The following is an 18,884-nucleotide window of genomic DNA, read 5'->3' as shown; positions in this document are numbered from 1 at the left end:
TCATCTCGGTCCTCTCCTCTCGGTTTCTAGGCATCTAGCAGCCCAGCCATCGCCGTCACCCACACTGCACGCCATCGTCGTCACCTACGCCACACGCCGTTGCCGTTGCCCACACCGCACGTCGTCACTGTCACCTATGCCGCACGCCGTCACCCACGCCGCACGCTGTCTGCCTGAGTGCCTATACAGCCCGTCCCCCTCCCTCTCACGATCTCGACTCTCCCTCTCGCTCTCAGTTCGGCGTGACAGTATCAACAATCACTCTCCCTCTCTCGGTTCTCTCACTCAATCAGACCCCGATCTGGATCTTTCTTTTCCCACTTCATCTTTTTTTCTTTTTTTAAGATTCAATAAATAAAATAAGTATTTTTAAAAATAAAAAATAAATTTTAAAAATTAAAATATATAATTATTTATTAAACGGGTGATCCGTGACTCGCCCGTTTATTAAATGGGCGGATTAGGGTTGAGATATGTATGACCCATTTAATGTTAACCGTTTATGACCCGCCCGTTTATGACCCGGCCCGTTGACAACCCGCCCAAACCCGACCCGCCTGCCTGTTTTGCCAGGCCTAGCGCTGGGGGTTTAAAGCGGCAAAATATTTTGCACCAAAAATCTGATTATAGAGCAGGGTGCGAAAACTTGCCAAAGTGTTGGCAGAAGACATTTTTATAAAAAAAAATTGGACCCAACTTTAAACACTTTTATGTCCTTAAGAGTAGAGTTTAAGAGGGAAAATATATATATATATATCTCCGAAGTAAATTAAGGTTGCTTGCACTTTGAAGAGTGGCAATGGTCAAGGACTATTTTCCGGTAAAAAAAAAAAAACACATCAATCATCTTGAAAGGGAAGAATTGAGGCTAAAACAATAAATTGTCTCGACACTAATACTACCATCGGCAAAATAAATTATTTCCTTGGTTCATGGTTCACATTAATTGGCATGTCAAATTATTGAGAGCCCGATACCAATATGATTTGAGTGTATGATTTTGAAACCGCATTAAACCAAATATTTGATACATAATTTGAAGATGACTAGCTATGGTACTTGGGATTAAAGTGATACTTGACACAATTTGAAGGCCAATCGTGCAATTTACGCTTTTTAGAAATAATGATATTCAAAGATGGAACATGGGGAATGTGCCAATGTATGTATTTTCCTGTAAATAATAAAAATTTGTCATTTTCAAAGTGAAGGATTTCATATAAAAGGAAGATGCACCGCCAATACAACATATACAGTGAAGCACCTGCCAGCTAGAGTCTGATTCAATACAATATATAAGACGAGCAACCAAAAGCACAACCCAAGGTTCCATCCGAATCAAATGAACCAACCCTGAAATCTATTACAAAACCCTGAATGGAAATACCCTGGCTGCATAATGAAAACAGAACTTTCTATTCATGTAATTAGTCAAGCTCCAACCAATCACCATGAGAAAGTTCTTTTAAAAGTTAGAATTGAATCCTACTGGGGTGTGACTTGGTCATCCTCGTCTCGCCGTAGGGTTCATCATTGTCCATCCGGACATCGTTTCGGTAAGCCACACACGCGATGAGGTAGAAGATGACCAGGAGAATCAAGACAACAATGTTGATGATAGAGACCTTCCTCCAGCTCTTCCTGAGGCTGGCCAGGACACCAGCCTTGCAGGAGTTGCAGGAGTAGCACAGTTGCTCCTGGTCATTGCTCCAGGTGGTGCAATCCAGGCTGCCTCCCCCCAGCCCACCACCAGAGTTCCACCCAGTCTCATTTACGTACACGAAGCCGCACTCTGTGGGGGGTTTGCAACACCCAGACTGCATAAACAAGGCCAAATTGATTAAGCAACATATGAGTTTCTGGTTCACCAATCTATGTAAAGTAACTATTCCTAACAGTCCCAAGGAGGAATCCTGTTTGGCAAGCAAGAAAATAACAGTACTGGCCAAACATTTCCATGAGCACATCATATCCATAAAGTAGGTTCTAGTAACTGGCTTTTTCTGGGCCAGTTTCAAGCTTGTCATTATTGTTAGGTATATAAATTTTAGTGAGATGACAAAGAGGGCTGCCCACTGACGCGCGTGTACGTATATGATAAGTTGAAAATGACATAGCAACAACCTCTATTTGGGAACTTCTTGAACATTTTGACAAGGAAAAAAAAGGCAGTGAATGGGGGCAGTAGCTCACTTCTTGTCCTTTAGGGCTGTTTGTCCATGGATAAATTAAGATGAATGTAAAGCTATAGTAATGGTAGAATGTGTTGAATCAAGGGGAGGTAGGTAAGTAAATTACCGCATCCTCTGTTCTTGATTTTTTGGGTTGAGGGGGGAAGAACCCTAACCCCACCTTTTGGCCCAAAGAAAGAGCTAACCCCACCTTTTGGCCCAAAGAAAGAGCTAGCCTGGGGCACGTGCAAATAATTGCATACCTCTATATATGTAGTACGCATGGTAAAAGAGGAGGGATGGGGATATCTCTGTGCCTCTGTATGTTGTCACATGCTCTCTTAATTTCTATTCACTTAAATTGATGGTGGTCAACGGCTGCAGGGGATAGGGGATGGGAGACCCACAAGAGAAGAAATTTGTGTTTTTATATTATTATTATTTTTGTTGTTGTTCGCATAAATTGTTTAATAAAATTTCAAAAATATGTGGTGTTATTATTATAGGGATAGGAATAGGGACAATGATGGTATATAGAGGCAGAATCTAAACCCTCACATCCTTCTTTTTCTGAATAGTTTATATATTATAGAGAGCATGGTGAGGATGAAATAGAGAGGACCCACCTTAGATGATAAGGGGCATGTGAAGAAGCTAGCTAGGCATTATCTATCATTGCTTGGAATCAACCATCCCCTTCAAACCCGCCAGATTAAACTCTTAACACTTAATAACTAAACAAGAAAGAAGTCATGCTTGGCTGCCAAGAAAAAGATTTGAATTAAGTGAAGGGGTCGGCAAGAGGAAACTTCCAAAAACTAAATAGGAACTCCACTGAACTCTTGAGAGCTAAGATTCCAACTTTCCATTCTTCGAATCAAGGTTGCAGCTAGTTCTAAGCAAACAATCCCAAGTATAAATAAAGCTTTGGGTGCTACTCACACAAAAAGAATCTACTGAAACATTCAAAAGATGGAGAAATTTTTAACGGAGAGCATGAGTGGTCATGTTGAAGCAACCCTTGTTTCAACATATATGGGTATGTGGGTTTATTTTTTTGTCAAACAAAAAAAAATAGGCCTTGTACGTTCAAATACCTTTTCTTTTTTGGATTACGCACCGGGTATCCACGTGTCCGTTTTTACAGTCCACGTGACTAATCCTGTGCCCCTTGAAGTTGACCCCATAACTTCAAAAAGATGGTAAATTCAGAAATTCAAGGACGGAAATGAGCCCAGGAGGGTTTGAACATCTGACCTCATGAGAGGCATTCCCGCAATCCACACTACCACCTGAACCACACCCTGAAGGTACGTTCAAATACCATTGCTCGTGACTCATGCTTTCTATGGTTAGCACATACACAAAAATTACTCAACAGAGAAAAATACTTAAGGTAATGTTTAGGAGCGCATGAATTTCGAACCCTAGAATTTAAATTTGAGTGAATTTGAACAAATTTCAATACATATTTTATACTACATCTTATTCAAATATAATACAACTCCAAATCCAACATCTTTCCAAACATAAAATAAAGAAAAGTTTTTCCACTTAAAATATCCGACCAATCACAAATTGTGTATGTTAATGGTTGGATTTACTAAAATGCAATAGAACCCACCACCTAACAATACCTTTTACTTGCATCGATCCAAGTGCTAACATGACATCTTATAATAGGTGGATTCCAAATACTACATGGGATAATAGTTTCTTAAAGTCCATTGGAACATGAAAAATGTTTAGGGAAAAAAAAAGGAAATCACATTTTGTTATTAAAAAAGTGAGAACAACGATAAAAAAATATATTAAATTAATGAACAAAATTTTAAATTTACGAATAATTAACATATTATTTTTAAAAATTTCTAATCATAGAGCAGATTTTCATTTTAGTAATATCTAATATAGATAATATACATATGCATATATATGAAGTAAAAAATGAGTTGTCTTCTCGTTTCTCTGTTTTTGTTTATTTAACTCGACCAAAATCCTGGAAGCAAACAAACCCTGTAAATAAAGCAGGAAGGTGGAGAGAATTTGTAGAAGCACTCTTTCTCGCAAGTACCGAAGTGGTACCATTGATCATGACCCATGACGCTTGGGTTGTGGTCTAGGATGGCCTTCCGCGGACGAGAAAAGAAAAGAAGGTAGAAGAAAGGAAAGTCTTCTTCCTTTCCTTTCCTTAACACCAAACATAAAAAACCAAAAAGCAGCCAGCAAAAAGCCAAAAGGTCCCCAAATTCTTTTAAGAAATATTCTGCAGTGTTTGGGACCAGGAAATAAAGTACAAACCAGTTTGGATAAACCACAAAGCGGGAGCCACTCCCGACCTGGTCAAAATCTCAACGAAGAAGCACAGAGGTGCAGCAGCGTTGCAAGAGTGAAAACTGAAAAGCAACGACAGCCTTCGAACAAGTTAAAAGACAACGTCGTCTACCAGGCAGCAAGCATTGGCAAACGCCACTTAGCAAGGGTCAAGGAGGGTTGAAGGCGCAGGCCCCTACTCCTACTCGATAAATGGAAGAATACCCCTGCGCCTGGGAATACGGATCTGCCCTTCATTTCCAAAAAGGACGATTCCTTGGCTGTTCCCCATCATCATAATCGGATCTCAAACAAAATCCATATATATTTGAATATATATAATTAAAAATTCAACAAAATCGTAATAATAATTTTGGGGGTACCCTACCTAGGCATAGGTTGCCACTAACCAGAGGCACAGGAACCCACATAATATTTTAAATTTTAAGCTTCATTAAGCCACCAAATCATATTCTTTAATCATATTCTTATATATAATCTGCCTGCTAAATCTATATATATATATATAGTTATATTTATAATCACCGTCGTTCTTAAAACCCCACCATGAGGTCCTAAAACCCATGATTCAATTTTTATCAGTTGCTTTGTCTGAGAAAAGAAGAAAGGACGAAAGAAAAAGTTCGGAATTACACATAGACATGTCCGAATAATAATTGTGCCATACAACTCCACCCAAATGGTTGTTGTCATCATTTCTAATGAATCATTGTATATAAACATATACTATTCATTTTTCTAAGCTATTAATGTTCTTCAAAAGAAGAACTTTTTATTAATTAATAGCATAGCATTAATTTTTGATACCTCTGAGTTACTCTGATAAACCCAATTCTTGACTTAAACTTTAAAGTGTTGCAAAAAATTAAATAAATAAATTTGAATAAAAATATTTTTAAAAAATCCCTCTTATCCGATATATATATATATATATTAGGCAAGAAAAAAAAAAAGGATGGTGTCGGAGTTATTACCTCAACCGGGCTGAGATGTCTAAGGTAGAACATGTCAGCGGATTCGGGTACTCCGCCAATCTCTTGGCGGAGGCGGGCGCAGACCTTGGAGTCCCTAATGCAGGAGCCGATCTTGGCCCAGTAGCCTGGGTCGGTGACCCGGTCCTTCAGCCAACCCGAGTAGTCCTCCAGGTAGTAGTCCTTGTAGACCCGGTTGGGCACGGAGCGACCCGACCCCTTGTCAGTGACGGCGTACGCGAATATCACGAACCCGATCAGCGCCACGATCACGAAGAACATCACCCACAGGTACAGGGACATGAGGAGGGTGTTGCGGTAGCACGCGCCGGCTATCCCCGCCAGCGAGATCACCATCATAGCCGCCCCGATCACGATGAGCGGCCACTGCAGGAACTTCATGCAGTCGGTGTTGTTGGCCCGGCTGCTCAGCCATATCCCTCCGCCCAGGATCAGGATCGCTAGCAGGAACGTCAGGAAGTTCACCAGCCCTATCAAGTGGTTGCTCGCTCTCATCTCTCCTCTCTCTAGAGACTCTCTCTCTGTTCTTCGGGGTTGCAGGCAGAGTGGCAGAATGAGCTAGAACGCTGGGTTGGGGTTCGCGAGGTGTATATAGGGGAGGGTGAGGATGGATCGGGCGGCGTATTGTGCGAGTAGAGGGGAGAGGAGTACTCGCGGCTTGAGTTGGACAGGTGTGTTGGCGTGCAGTGAAATGGCGAACGTGCGACTGGGGCGTACACGTGTCGCTGGGAAAGAGTAATTGTGTTGGCTTGGAATATGTATATCTTGGATGGTGTGAGGTGTTAAGTAAATAGGAATAGGTTTCTTGACTCGCGGGTGACATAGTCCTAATTTATTGATTATCACATTGACTAGTCAGTAGTTACTCCGCGGTCGGTGCTACGGCTTAATCTCAAGCTTCACGTAATTATCTAAAATGGCAATGTTTTTTTTTTTTTTAACTAGAGTTCTCTTTATTTTTATTAATAAATCAGATAAAATGTATTTTTTTTTTAATTTAACTGTTTTTTAAATGGTAAAAGTTTTATTAAGCAAAAAACTGAGGGATTAAGTAAGGAGCTTGAGTCTTGTCAATAGCAAGTAAAAATGAAAAATATCTACGGAAAACTTATCTTGCAGCTAATTATGGAGAGAGAGAATGATGAAGATCTGCCATGACATTCATGTATTTTAATATTATTATTTTATTAGTTATATTGTTAGTATATTTAAAATATTATTATTTTTTTATCATCTTGAAAAACAGCATATACTTTGAATTGGGTTATATATTTATGTTTAATTAGGTCATGTATTTCATAAGTATATAAGATTAATTATATGAATGTACCTTAAATTTAGATATGTATCTATTTAATATATATACATTTTATTTATTAAATAAAGGGTTATTTTGTGCTTGTAAATCGATCCTTCAGGTATCAGCACAACATACACATCTTTTCTCTTCATTCTCATCATATCATTTTTCATTTGAGTTTAGAGAGTTTGACAAGTAGAGAAAAATGTTTTTTAATAGAGTTTTGAACTCCTTTGTTTATGCAGAGTTGGAGAGAGTCGTACGATTCAGATCGGGTTGTTGTATCTCGAGGAAGACAACTCTTGAGGAATTATACTACATCGATTTGTGGACTAAGCCAAAAACCGTAGAGGGCTTGAATCTCCTTAAAGAGTGCAAGATATTCGTGTCTCAACCTATTTGTAAATTGTGTTTACATTTGTTTTTTTATTTGTATTTAAGTTTTATTATTTTATTTTATTAGATTTCCTAACACTTGGATTTGAAGGAAGCAGTAGCGGTGACAAAACAAGTTAGTGGGTTGGGTTTGGGTGGATCGTAAATGAGTAGAGGTTAAATGGGTTCGGGTTCAGATTGATCCATTTACTTACAGGTGACTAACATATAAACTCAAACTCGTTCGTTTGATAAACGGGTACCCATTAAGAACCCATTTAAAAATATAATTTATTTATTTTTAATTTTTTAAAACATTTCATATAAAGTGACATTTTTTTTTTTAAAAAAAAAAACAACACTCTTTTATTTTATTTTATTTATTAATATCTTAACAAAAAAACATAAAATGTAGAAAATAATACATTTCTTTAATATATATATATATATATATATATATATCAAATTAAACGGGTCACCTGACGAATACCCAACCCAAACCCGTTTATTAAACAAGTCGAGTTCGAGTTGAACCGTTTATTAAACGAGTCGGGTTCGAGTTGACCCATTTATAAATGGGTCACCTTTGACTAAATCCAAACCCGATTTAAATGGGCGGGTCACGAGTCATCCGTCGGGTTCTGACCCAATTTGTCACCCCTAAGGGCTAGATTCTTTAAGATACTTCTTAAACTAAGGACGTTTTATTCATAAAATTCTAGAATTTCTTTCCTTCCATATCTCTCATGCACACGCCACTAGAATAGCGTCTCTAATTTTACTTGGGGGCATTTCCAACGTGAGAAGTTCCATGATTCCATTAGGCATATGATCGTTCTTGGGGTTAATTTAAAATTTATTTATCATACATGCCACATATTACTTAAACAATTTTGTATAATCATTCTTTTAGACTCTGTTTGGAACTCAAAAATATTAGAAACAGAAAAGAAAAATATCAAGAAATTCTCGCTTTCATGCTTGGTTATCGAGGAAAGAGAGAGAATGAAAAATATATCAAATTCATGAACAAAATTTTAATTTTATACATCGTTAATATTTAGTTTTTTTTTAATTTTTAGTCATAAAAATAAACTTTTATTTCTAATAGAATTTAATATGAAAGGTGTCATAACGTCCCGAGAGTGAGGGTGTCCCAGGGAGGCGAAATAAAAAATGATGAATTGATTTTTGAGAAAAATGGAGTATTGGAGTCACCATTATCCTTTTGGAGTGTAGTTAAAACACATGATTACAACTCAATTAAGGATAGAATCAGTTTGCGTTACCATGATTGGGTTTGAGAGTTCAGTTATGTAAGGGGAAGGTACACCCCCCACACACATGTTCTACGAATGGTACCTAATTAATTAAAAATTATCCCTAATTAATAACCTTCTATTTTACTCCCTTTGAAAAATTACAAAACTAATGCAAATAAAAAAGACACACAAATATTCACATAACATATTTAATATAAATTATCCCTCATAACTAAGACACGTGAGGTTTAAAAAGCCCGTGCCCCCTTTTTTGAAATCATAGGGATTAAAAATAGAGAAAATATTTTATGAAAATAACTCCCAAATTTATTTCAAAAACTATAGAATTTTTCTAACACACAATATTTTCAAAATTTTCTAAAAGATTTTAGGAACCATTTTCTATTTTCTAGATGAAAAGTGTGTAAAAACCATTTGCTGGTATTTTTCAATATTTTTCTCTAATTTTCTTGATTTTTTTTTATTTTCCATATTTCTTGAATTTTAAAATATAAAATAATAAGAAAATAAATAAGGAAAATAATAGGAACCGGTTCAGCAACCAGTTTAGTGGGTCAACCGGTTCGCGGGGAACTGGTCTGGGTCAAAGGCTAGGCCACGTACCATCTTTGGGTGAAGCCACGTAGCCTATATATATGTATATCCTCTCATTAAAGCCAACAGGGAGTGACATCATGATGATGTATGAAAGCCACGTGTAGGCCGTCGAGCGAGGCGGATGAGTGCAACACGGATCACTTACGTGGCACGATTGTGTCTATTTCCAAGAAAAACAGATTGAACAGCCAAAGAGGAGCCGCATAGCACGCTGAAGTTATGGAAGTTGTAGTGCCATGTGTCGCATGCTTGTGGTCTCGGAACAGGACATATAAAAGCCTGAATTTTACCCTTTTTCCATTTTTCATTTGACCTCTCTCTCTCTCTTCTCTCTTTCCTCTTAGCAATTCTCTCCTCTTGTGAATGCCTCTGAAACCCTAATCTCTTGTTCTCTTCCTTTTCTGGTCTAAAGCCCTAAATCCCTCTCTACTTCTCTCTCTCTCTCTCTCTCTCTCTCTCTCTCTCTCTCTCTCTCTCTCTCTCTCTCTCTCTCTCTCTCTCTCTCCTAGAAGGCTCTATCCCTCTCTTGGGTCCGCATCCTGGTCCAGACCCAAGAGGGTATCCTACCCTTCTTAGGCTAAATCGACTATCCATGGCCTACACTTCTACTATAGTGTGGCTGCACTAACAATTTCACTAGTTACGGTACCAAACTTCATTTATATCAAGTCTCTCAGGGTTCTTAAAGCATATATTGCAATTTACATAATAAGAACAATAACATGATCTCATTTTTCTCAACTCGGTATCCAACCGTCATTTCAAATCATTATTTCACAAATCGGTATAAAACCGTCATATCATAACTCGATATAAAACCGTTATATCATAAATCCACATTATTCTCAACATTTCCTGAGATCAGTATAAAACCATAACTTTTACCATATCATACCCTAAAAACCAACAGGTTTAATTATGCAATAATAATCATTCTCATGCCACACGATTTGAGTGATATATCATAATATAATAAACTGCCTGGAAAAAATATATTTTACTGAAAATAGGGTATAATCATCTCTAAGGTTTACTTTAACTCAAAATATATGTTTTACATGAAAAATGAGATGATTATCCGACTCACTTTAGTTTTTTCCAAATACGTATATAATAAACCAAAATCCTCATTTTCATACGCCTAATTTATTTAAAAAATCATACATAGTATTCATGTATCCATAACTTCAGTTTAATCGGTTCACATTTCAAAAATAATTGACATAAGCTAATCCCCTTACCTGTTCCTGAAAATATGCCTACGGCGTTCTGAGGAAACCCTAGCTTCCTTAAACCTGGCCGAGGAGTGAGGACCGACAGGCCGAGAGGAGGTAGTGAGGATCGGAGCGCACATGCGGAGAGATTCTGGGCTAGAGAGAGAGTGAGAGGCTCAGTTTAGGGAAAGAGTGAGAGAGAGTGAAAACCCTAGGAGAGAGAGAGAGAGAGAGAGTTAAAATGAAAAATATTTTATAAGATTCTAACTTATAGGCCCTTGGCCAGCGGGAAATCGTTGACGGTTTTCCTGAGATTGCCAACACTGTCGACAGTTTGGTCTTATACCAAACTGTGCCCACCCAAAACCATTGACGGTTTTTCTTAGATTCCTCAAACCGTTGATAATTTGGTCTTTGTACCAAACTGTTTCTTTTCTTTTATTTTTTTGTTACGGGTTCCTACAATTCGAGTGTAGGATCCTAAAAGTCTTTGGAAGATGACTATTTGAGTGTAAGATCCTGAAAGCCCTTGGAAGATGACTGCTCGGGTGTAGGATCCTGAGAGTCTTTGGATTATGACTATTCGAGTGTAGGATCCCTAAAGTATTTGGAAGATGATTATTTGAGTTAAGGATCTTGAAAGCCTTTGAAAAATGACTACTCGGGTGTAGGATCCCAAGAGCCATTGGAAGGTGACTACTCGGGACTAGGATCCCGAGAGCCTTTGGAGGATGACTATTCGAGTGTAGGATACCGAAAGTCTTTGGAAGATGACTTTCAAGTGTAGGATCCCGAAAGTTGTTGGAAGATGACTACTCAGGTGTAGGATCCTGAAAGCTCTCTAGAAGATGACTTCTCGGGTGTAGGATCCCGAGCGCCTATGGCTAATGACTATTCGAGTGTAGGATCCTGAAAGTCTTTCGAAGATGACTATTCGAGTTTAGGATCCTAAAAGCATTTGAAGGATGACTGCTCGGGTATATGGTCCCGAGAGCCTTTGGAGGACGATTATTCGAGTGTAGGATCCCGAAAGTCTTTGGAAGGTAACTACTCGGGTGTAGGATCCCGAGAGCCTCTGGAGGATGACTATTCGAGTGTAAGATCTCGAAATTCTTTGGAGGATGACTATTCGAGTGTAGGATCCCGAGAGTCTTTGGAAGAGGACTACTTGTGTAACGACCCGAATTAAAAATGGAATTTAAATGATAAAAGAAAGGGGAATGGAAACAAAAATAAAAAAGGAAGCTGCCAAGCTTTGTCGACGAACACAGGGTTTCGTCGACGAAGGCTTTAAGGATTTCGTCGACGAACACAGGGCCTTGTCGACGATAAAATACCGAGAGGGGGGGTTTTGAGCTGACTGAATTTCGTCAACGAAGACTGGATTTCGTCAACGAAATTTGTGAAGAACTCGTTGACGAAGGTCGGGCTCGTCGAAGAATTCTGCTATCTATAAATACTAAAAATCTGATTTTTATTTCATTTGAAGCTTCCTCTCCACTCTCTCTCTCTCCTCTTCGGCCCTCTCACTCTCTCTCTTCGATTTTGGGCTAGTTTTACGTCGGATCGAAGATTTGAGGCTACCACGACGCTCCTGGTGGAGTTCTCTACGAGTTTGCCGAAGCGGATCATTGGGAAAAGGAAGTTGGAAATCATCCCTGGGTTGAGGTATGGCTTTTTAAGTCAAATTAGACTTTATGGTAGTTATAGAAATTGATGTACGTATGAAAATACTGATGATTAATACTGGGAGTTTTGAGTTTCAGGATATTGATCAGGAAATCATACGGGGGTTAGCCTAGGATTTTGGGGGGCTTTCTCAGTAGCCAGGTAGGAGAATAAACTAAAGCAGTTATTTTCCATACAAGTTATTGTTAATTATAAGCACATTTATTTTTAGAAAAATCTATGCTATATTTGTTTATCACGTATGAAATGTATGTTTGGAAAATACTGCTATTATGATTAAAATGTATATGTATGTACGAGATACCAGAAATGATGATTTTAGAATATGAAGCATACTTTAAACGGCATATGTGTGGCTTGAACATTATTTTATGTGAAGTGAATCATAATATGAATGATTTTATGAGCAAAACATATTTTCAGGTATTTTGAAAAGACGAGTTATGCTATATTGAGTTTGACGAATATATGATAAATGAGTTATTTTCAGAATGTAAATACCTGAAACGTATCTGGCACGAGGCCATGTATTTATGTTATTGGCATGAGGCCGTATTTATGATTTTGGAGCGAGGCCATGTATTTATATTATCGGCACGAGGTCGTATTTACGATTTGGGCGCGAGGCCATGTATTTACGATTTCGGCACGAGGCCATACCTATGTTTTCGACATGAGGCCGTGATGATATTATGTATGTTCATGTATTATATGTTATTACAACTAGGATGTTAGTTTAGTTCAGTTTAGGGCTCGGTACCGTAGCTATATGTGTAGATTAGATATCTACGTCAGATTAGTGCTAACCATCCCATGAGGGGATGAGAGATGGATAGTCGATGTGGCTTTCAGTAGAGAGTGGACTTCTACTTGGCAGTCTGGACCAGGGTGTGGCGGGCCCATCGTACTTACAGACATATTTGACTCGGCAGTGGTCGGCCAGCCATTGTCGGGTCCCGCCTTCGGGTTGCACAACCCGTCATAGGGGGTAATACATGACATTGCTAGCTATTCATCCTAGGTATATGTTTAGTATTTTAGTTATAACAGATGCTTATGTATGTTATGATTTATTAACAAATATGAAAGTACATGATTATCGAGTATGATATTATGATTATTTCCAGAGTTATGAAATGTACTGTATATGTATAAGCACTTTAAATGTTCATGTTGCTACACAGCTGTATTTAGTTTATTTTCCCTTACTGAGAAGCGTCTCACCCCTAACATTAATACATTTTTTAGGAAACCCAGAAAAATCGGAGGGTCAAGGCTGCCATTGAGTGAGTGGAGCATCCCTAATAGAAGGTTAAGCTATGTACTAGAATCAGTAGATTTTGTTATAAGGTCCTAGTGTCATTTTGATATTTTGAGGGTTGTATATATGTATAGTATTGGGAGATGTAGTAAACTCTGGTATTATGTTTCTAGTATTATACTTTATGGATGGATGTTTGGATTTTATGTTTACTGTTGCGTAGATTTCCGCTGTGTTTGATAAGTGTCCCCGTTGCTCACAGGTTCGGGTTGACTTTTGATTTATTATGTTATATTTTATGGAGGGTCGCGACAACTTGAGTGTAGGATCTCGAGAGTATTTGAAGAGGACTACTCGAGTGTAAGATCCTGAGAGTCTTTGGAAAATAACTACTCTAGTGTAAGATCCCGAGAGCCTTTGGAAGATGACTACTTGGGTGTAGGATCCCGAGAGCTAGATGCATTTTTCAAATTTGAAGAGGAATGCTTGGGTGTAGGATTTCGAGAGCTAGATGACTCAATTTGGACATGGGTCAGTTGCCCGAGTTTCAGAGTAGATAAATTAGTTTGTGTCTGGGTCAGTTGCCTCAGTTTCAGAATAGATAGATTAATTTGGACCTGGGTCAGTTGCCCCAGTTTCAAAGTAGATTAATCAATTTGTACTAGGGTTAGTCACCCTAGTTTTAGAGTAGATGAATCAACTTGTGTTTGGGTTAGTTGCCTCAATTTCAGAGTAGATAAATCAATTCGGACTTGGGTCAGTTATCACAATTTCATAGTAGATGAATCAATTTGTACCTAGGTCAGTTGCCCCAGTTTCAGAGTAGATAACTTGACTTAGACTTGGGCCAGTTGCCCCAATATTTAGACATTTGTGAAACAAGGATTGCTTATACAATGGTGAAAAGAGATGTAAAAACCTATACAACAAGACAAGTATAAATAAATGATGCTATATGATGTATGCATGTTGCTATTTATGATGCTAGAATGCATGGATGCAGACATGTTGCTATATGTACGTTTGCATGTGGCATGACAATGATATGTATGCATGTTGCTATTTGTACGCATGTTGGGATGTATGCATGTTTCTATATGTATGTGTGCATGTATGTTGATTTTCTTGCCTCAACCACGCTTTAGATCCTTTCATCATCTTCCAGTTGTTCTCTTAGAGGACCATCTTTATGAAAAAATATGTTGGCAATTCTAGCTGAGCCTTGCAGGATCTCTTTGACTGTCTATTCTTCTTTTGGAGCTTTTGAAGAGTGAAAAAAGGAGTTTTTTTTGTCTTTTCTTTTGAGAATAATGAATGATTATACATTTAGGACATCAATTTGCTAAATCAAGATGTTTTACCATGTTCACATGCTATTTCAAAGGAAAAAATTTATACCAGTGTTCGAAAGTCATATGACATTGATGTTAATTTATTAGGCTAAACATCTGATTTTCTTTTACCAACTGCCCCAGTTTTATCAAGAGAAACTTCTTCTCTTATGTCTTATTTTGTTGCGAAACCATTGGAACTCTCTTGTTTAACCGTTGCCCCTAGTTTAGTCAAGTTCAACCCATGTTTTGATCTCAAGATGGTTTTTAGGACTCGGGACGAATCGTGAGCTTAAGGATACAGGTTTTCAAAAGAAAAAGAAAAGTAAGGCTCAAAAATCTCATCTTATGATAATTTTTTTTGCCCCAGTTTGTGGTGAGGCGTTTGCAGGATATTGACCGAACTTGTTAATTTGAATAAGTTGCCTACGTACCTTTTTCAGGATAAGGTCATTACGTAATTCAGACTCAACATTGAGTTTGACAATTCATTAGTGACAACAATATATGTGCCAAATGACCATCTTCATTCAAGCATACGACTTGGATTTGTGGGAGATCATCTCAAATGGAGACTTCTTATTCACAAAGAAAAATGACAAGAATGTGGACATTCCAAAGGCTATAATGGAGCTATCAAAAAGCGAAAAGAGGTTAGGTGAACTCAATTTTAAAGCAAGACATTTTATTAATTATGCTTTAAATGATATTGAATATAGTCGTATTTGCGGATGTGAAACCACAAAAGAAATGTGGGATTTGCTTCAAAACACCTATGAAGAGCTTAAGAAAGAAATGGGTGTTACCTTAGATTCATCTAGTGCTACTTACCAAGACATATTAGGAGAAACATATTCTTGCTTCATAGCCAATGACCAAGGAGAAATAGGTTCGGATGATGATGATGATTACACTCCTTAAAATAAAAATGACAATAACACTTTCAGGAAGAAAAGTAAAAAAACACACACACACACACACTCGTCAACACTTATTTTTTCCTTTAAGCTTACGTATGTATGTTGCTTAATTTTTCCGTTTGAGCCTAATTATATATATTGCTTAATTACATGCGCTTATGTTTCACATTCATTGTTATTTGTGAGGTTAGATCTAAATACTTTTTTTAATCATGAGCTTATGCATATGCATCTTGTGCAAATTGAATTTGAGGACATTTATCATGTTTGTGACCTTTTAACAATATATTATATTCTTTTCCTTTAAAGTTATAGTGCTAGCTTCAAATATATATTGTCAAATCAATTTTATACTCCTTTGGTGAGTTTACCTTCTGCACCACAATCACAATAATTTTTGTAATTGTTCTTTTAGAAATAATTTTTTTGCAGGGGGTTGTTAGCATGGTTTGAATTCTTCATTATATCTCTTAATCTTGTAAAGAAAATATTTATCATTACAAAAGAAAAAAGGATTAATCAAGGATGGCCCATATAAAGAAGTTGAAAATATAACATCAAATTAACATGCATTTAGCATTTTATATAGACCACTTAAAGATGTTGGAAGTACAATATAAAACCAACATACTCAATTTATTGACTTTTTATGCAATTACCACACAATGAGAAGGGGACAAGACAACTTCATTATTATCTCAAAAAAGAATATTAAATATTTGTTGTTGCAAAAGGACTTCATAAAATCTATGTACTTTTTAATACTGGCGGATTGATATAATAGGACAAGCATTTATGATCTAAACCTTTGTATGTCACTTTTTGGTTCCAAAAATTGTAGGTTGTTGTGTAGTAGAGGTAACTTTTCCCATTTCAAAAATCTCACCTCAACTTTTTGTAGTGGGCTTTAGCTTTGCTAGATTTCTCAATTTCAACTTGTTATTTAGACTATATCCCCATAATTGTTTGTCTTTTGTTTTGGAATACAAATTGATCAATAGAATTTAGAAGCTCAATTATTTGATCACATGGATCTATTAACTTTTTAAAATTCCCTTGTCTATGACTTTTAATTCCTATAGGACCTATTTTCGTTGCACAATACCCATCCTTTTTGTGATGTATAAAGTTCCCTTACTTTTGCTATTGCGAATTTTTCATTATGATTAGAGGTTTGTAGAAATCGATAAAACATGTACAACCAACCAAACCAAATCGATTAGGTCTTTTAGATTTAGTTCCAATTTGAAATCGGCCTGATTCAGTTTAGTTTTTCCTTTCGAAATTTTCTTGGTTCAATTTTCGATTTTCATAATGATTGTTCAAGTTGGAATCGAAAAAATTAAAGCTGCCTGCATTAGTCATTCCTAAGCCGAACCCAAGTCCAACCGAAGCCCAACTGGCCAACTCTAGCGCTCAGCTCAACCCCATTTGGGCATTCCCAAATCTAAAATCCCAATTACATATTCCTATTTCCCCCCATTCCCAAATTTGAAAGTTTCAAGGTTACTGTCTTAGGGTTAGAAATTTTGCAATTGGAGACATCAAGCATGCATGAAGGTGAAGCCATAAAGGCATGAAGCTGCAAGCATAATGTGTTTGTGGAGATCCGGAAAATTGAAATAATGAGAAAAAACAATAAAAAAGGAGGAAAACGATTTGGTACAAACCAAATCATCAACGGTTTCATGGAAATTCAGAAAACCATTGACGGTTTTGTGTAATTGCAGTCTAGTAATGGTAAAACGGTAAAAAACTGAGGGGTTAAATATCCAAACCGTTGATAGTTTCGTCTAGTAGTGCTTAATAAAGGAAATCTTACAACCTTGTTTTGATTAAACAAAAAATATAAACCTCTCTCTCTCTCTCTCTCTCTCTCTCTCTCTAAAAACTGCGAACACCCTCTCCCTTCTCTCTTCGATTTCTCTCTGATTACAACCCGATTTGACGATCATAAACCACTACGAGGTTCAAGGGGTGATTCTCTGTAGGTTAATCGGAGTAGATTTTTGATTTAGGAATTCCAGGCACTACTCCAAAGTTGAGGTAAGCAATGAAATTATATCAATTAGTTATTTCTAAAGTTTAATCAGTTATTGAGAGTGTGTGGGCTTAGGAAATGTGAATATGATTATTATTCTGGGGTTGAGATGATTAAGCTAGGGTTATGAGTATAGGGTTTTGTACGAATGTCATAGGCATCATGTTAGGATTCTCGCGGGTATATTCTCAGTAAGCAGGTAAGGGGAATAAGTTTTAGAAATTTTACCAACTAAAGTATAGTATATATGATTATGGGATATCAGTATATGATTTTCTGGATATTATAGGATATGAAATTATGGGTATGAAAATTTATGATCTTTCATATGTTATACATATTCAAGAAAATGCAGAAATTTGGGTTCAGGAAAAACCCTATAGATGATATATTATTTTTATATAGCAGAGAATATAATTTTCACATATAGTAGGAAAATACAGTTTTCTCATAGAGATTATAGTATTATGAGTATCACTTAAATCATGTGGCATGAGAAATATAAGTTTTAGTATAGAGTTTTAATACAAAATTTTATACAGCTTTTACAGAACCATGATATTACAGATTTTACAGAACCATGATATTACAGTTATTACAGAATCATGGTATTACAGTTATTTTAGAATCATGATATTATAGTTATTACAGAATCATGGTATTATATTATCACAGAACCATGTTAAAATAGTAATATACAGGCATAATATTATATAGTATCAGAACCCTAATAGACCAGAACAAAACACAGAGTACAGTACCGTAGCTAATACAGTATAGATAGTGCAACCACACATCTCAGATAGAGTATGGTGATGGCAGTCAATTGTGCCTCAGAGGAGAGTAGAGGAGCTCCCTGGCAGTTCAGATCAGGTTGAGCAGGCCAATCGTACTACAGGCGAATCATATTTCAACTTAACCTGGTAGGCCAGCCATGGTTAAGTCCAGCCCACGGGCCACACAACCCGATCATGTGTGGTTAATTCATGATTACAGTTATCCATTTAGGGAAGTTTTCACAGTTATATACATACGTAGATTTACAGAAACAAAAACTATATATTACAGCTAAAAGTATGATCAAATAGAAAGCTTGTATTTTAAATGACATAGGTGTGAGTTATGATATGTATTTACATTCTATTACTATCTCCGTTACAATTTAATTAATAGTTATGTTATTTATGTAAAGCTCATTTGCCACACTCAGGTAATAACTTATCCCGTCTTATTGAGAGGTGTCTCACCCCAATAAATATCTCAACATTTCAGGACCACGAGGGGACCGAGCTTAGCACCCCAGGACAAGACTTAGGTAGTGTTATTAAAAGTAAGTGCTAGTGAGACCCTTTATGTATATAGTGATGTTTTTGACA

General features: G+C 37.0%; 2 protein-coding genes across 2 annotated transcripts; one reads left to right on the top strand and one right to left on the bottom strand.

Moving 5' to 3' along the window:
* Positions 1-1,197: 1,197 nt before the first annotated feature.
* Positions 1,198-6,304, bottom strand: LOC131149792 (tetraspanin-3). The gene is made up of 2 exons (XM_058100549.1): positions 5,480-6,304; positions 1,198-1,817 (listed from the first exon to the last, which is right to left on the bottom strand). The coding sequence occupies exons 1-2, from the start codon at positions 5,990-5,992 to the stop codon at positions 1,473-1,475; spliced, it is 858 nt and encodes a 285-aa protein (XP_057956532.1). The 5' UTR covers positions 5,993-6,304; the 3' UTR covers positions 1,198-1,472.
* Positions 6,305-15,063: 8,759 nt separating this feature from the next.
* Positions 15,064-15,468, top strand: LOC131148084 (uncharacterized). The gene has a single exon (XM_058097820.1). It carries the CDS (start codon positions 15,064-15,066, stop codon positions 15,466-15,468), a length of 405 nt encoding a protein of 134 aa, XP_057953803.1.
* Positions 15,469-18,884: the final 3,416 nt, after the last annotated feature.

This window comes from Malania oleifera, chromosome 2, assembly GCF_029873635.1.
Source record: "Malania oleifera isolate guangnan ecotype guangnan chromosome 2, ASM2987363v1, whole genome shotgun sequence".
NCBI classification, from domain to species: Eukaryota; Viridiplantae; Streptophyta; class Magnoliopsida; order Santalales; family Ximeniaceae; genus Malania; species Malania oleifera.
This window is presented reverse-complemented; position numbering and strand designations above follow the sequence as displayed.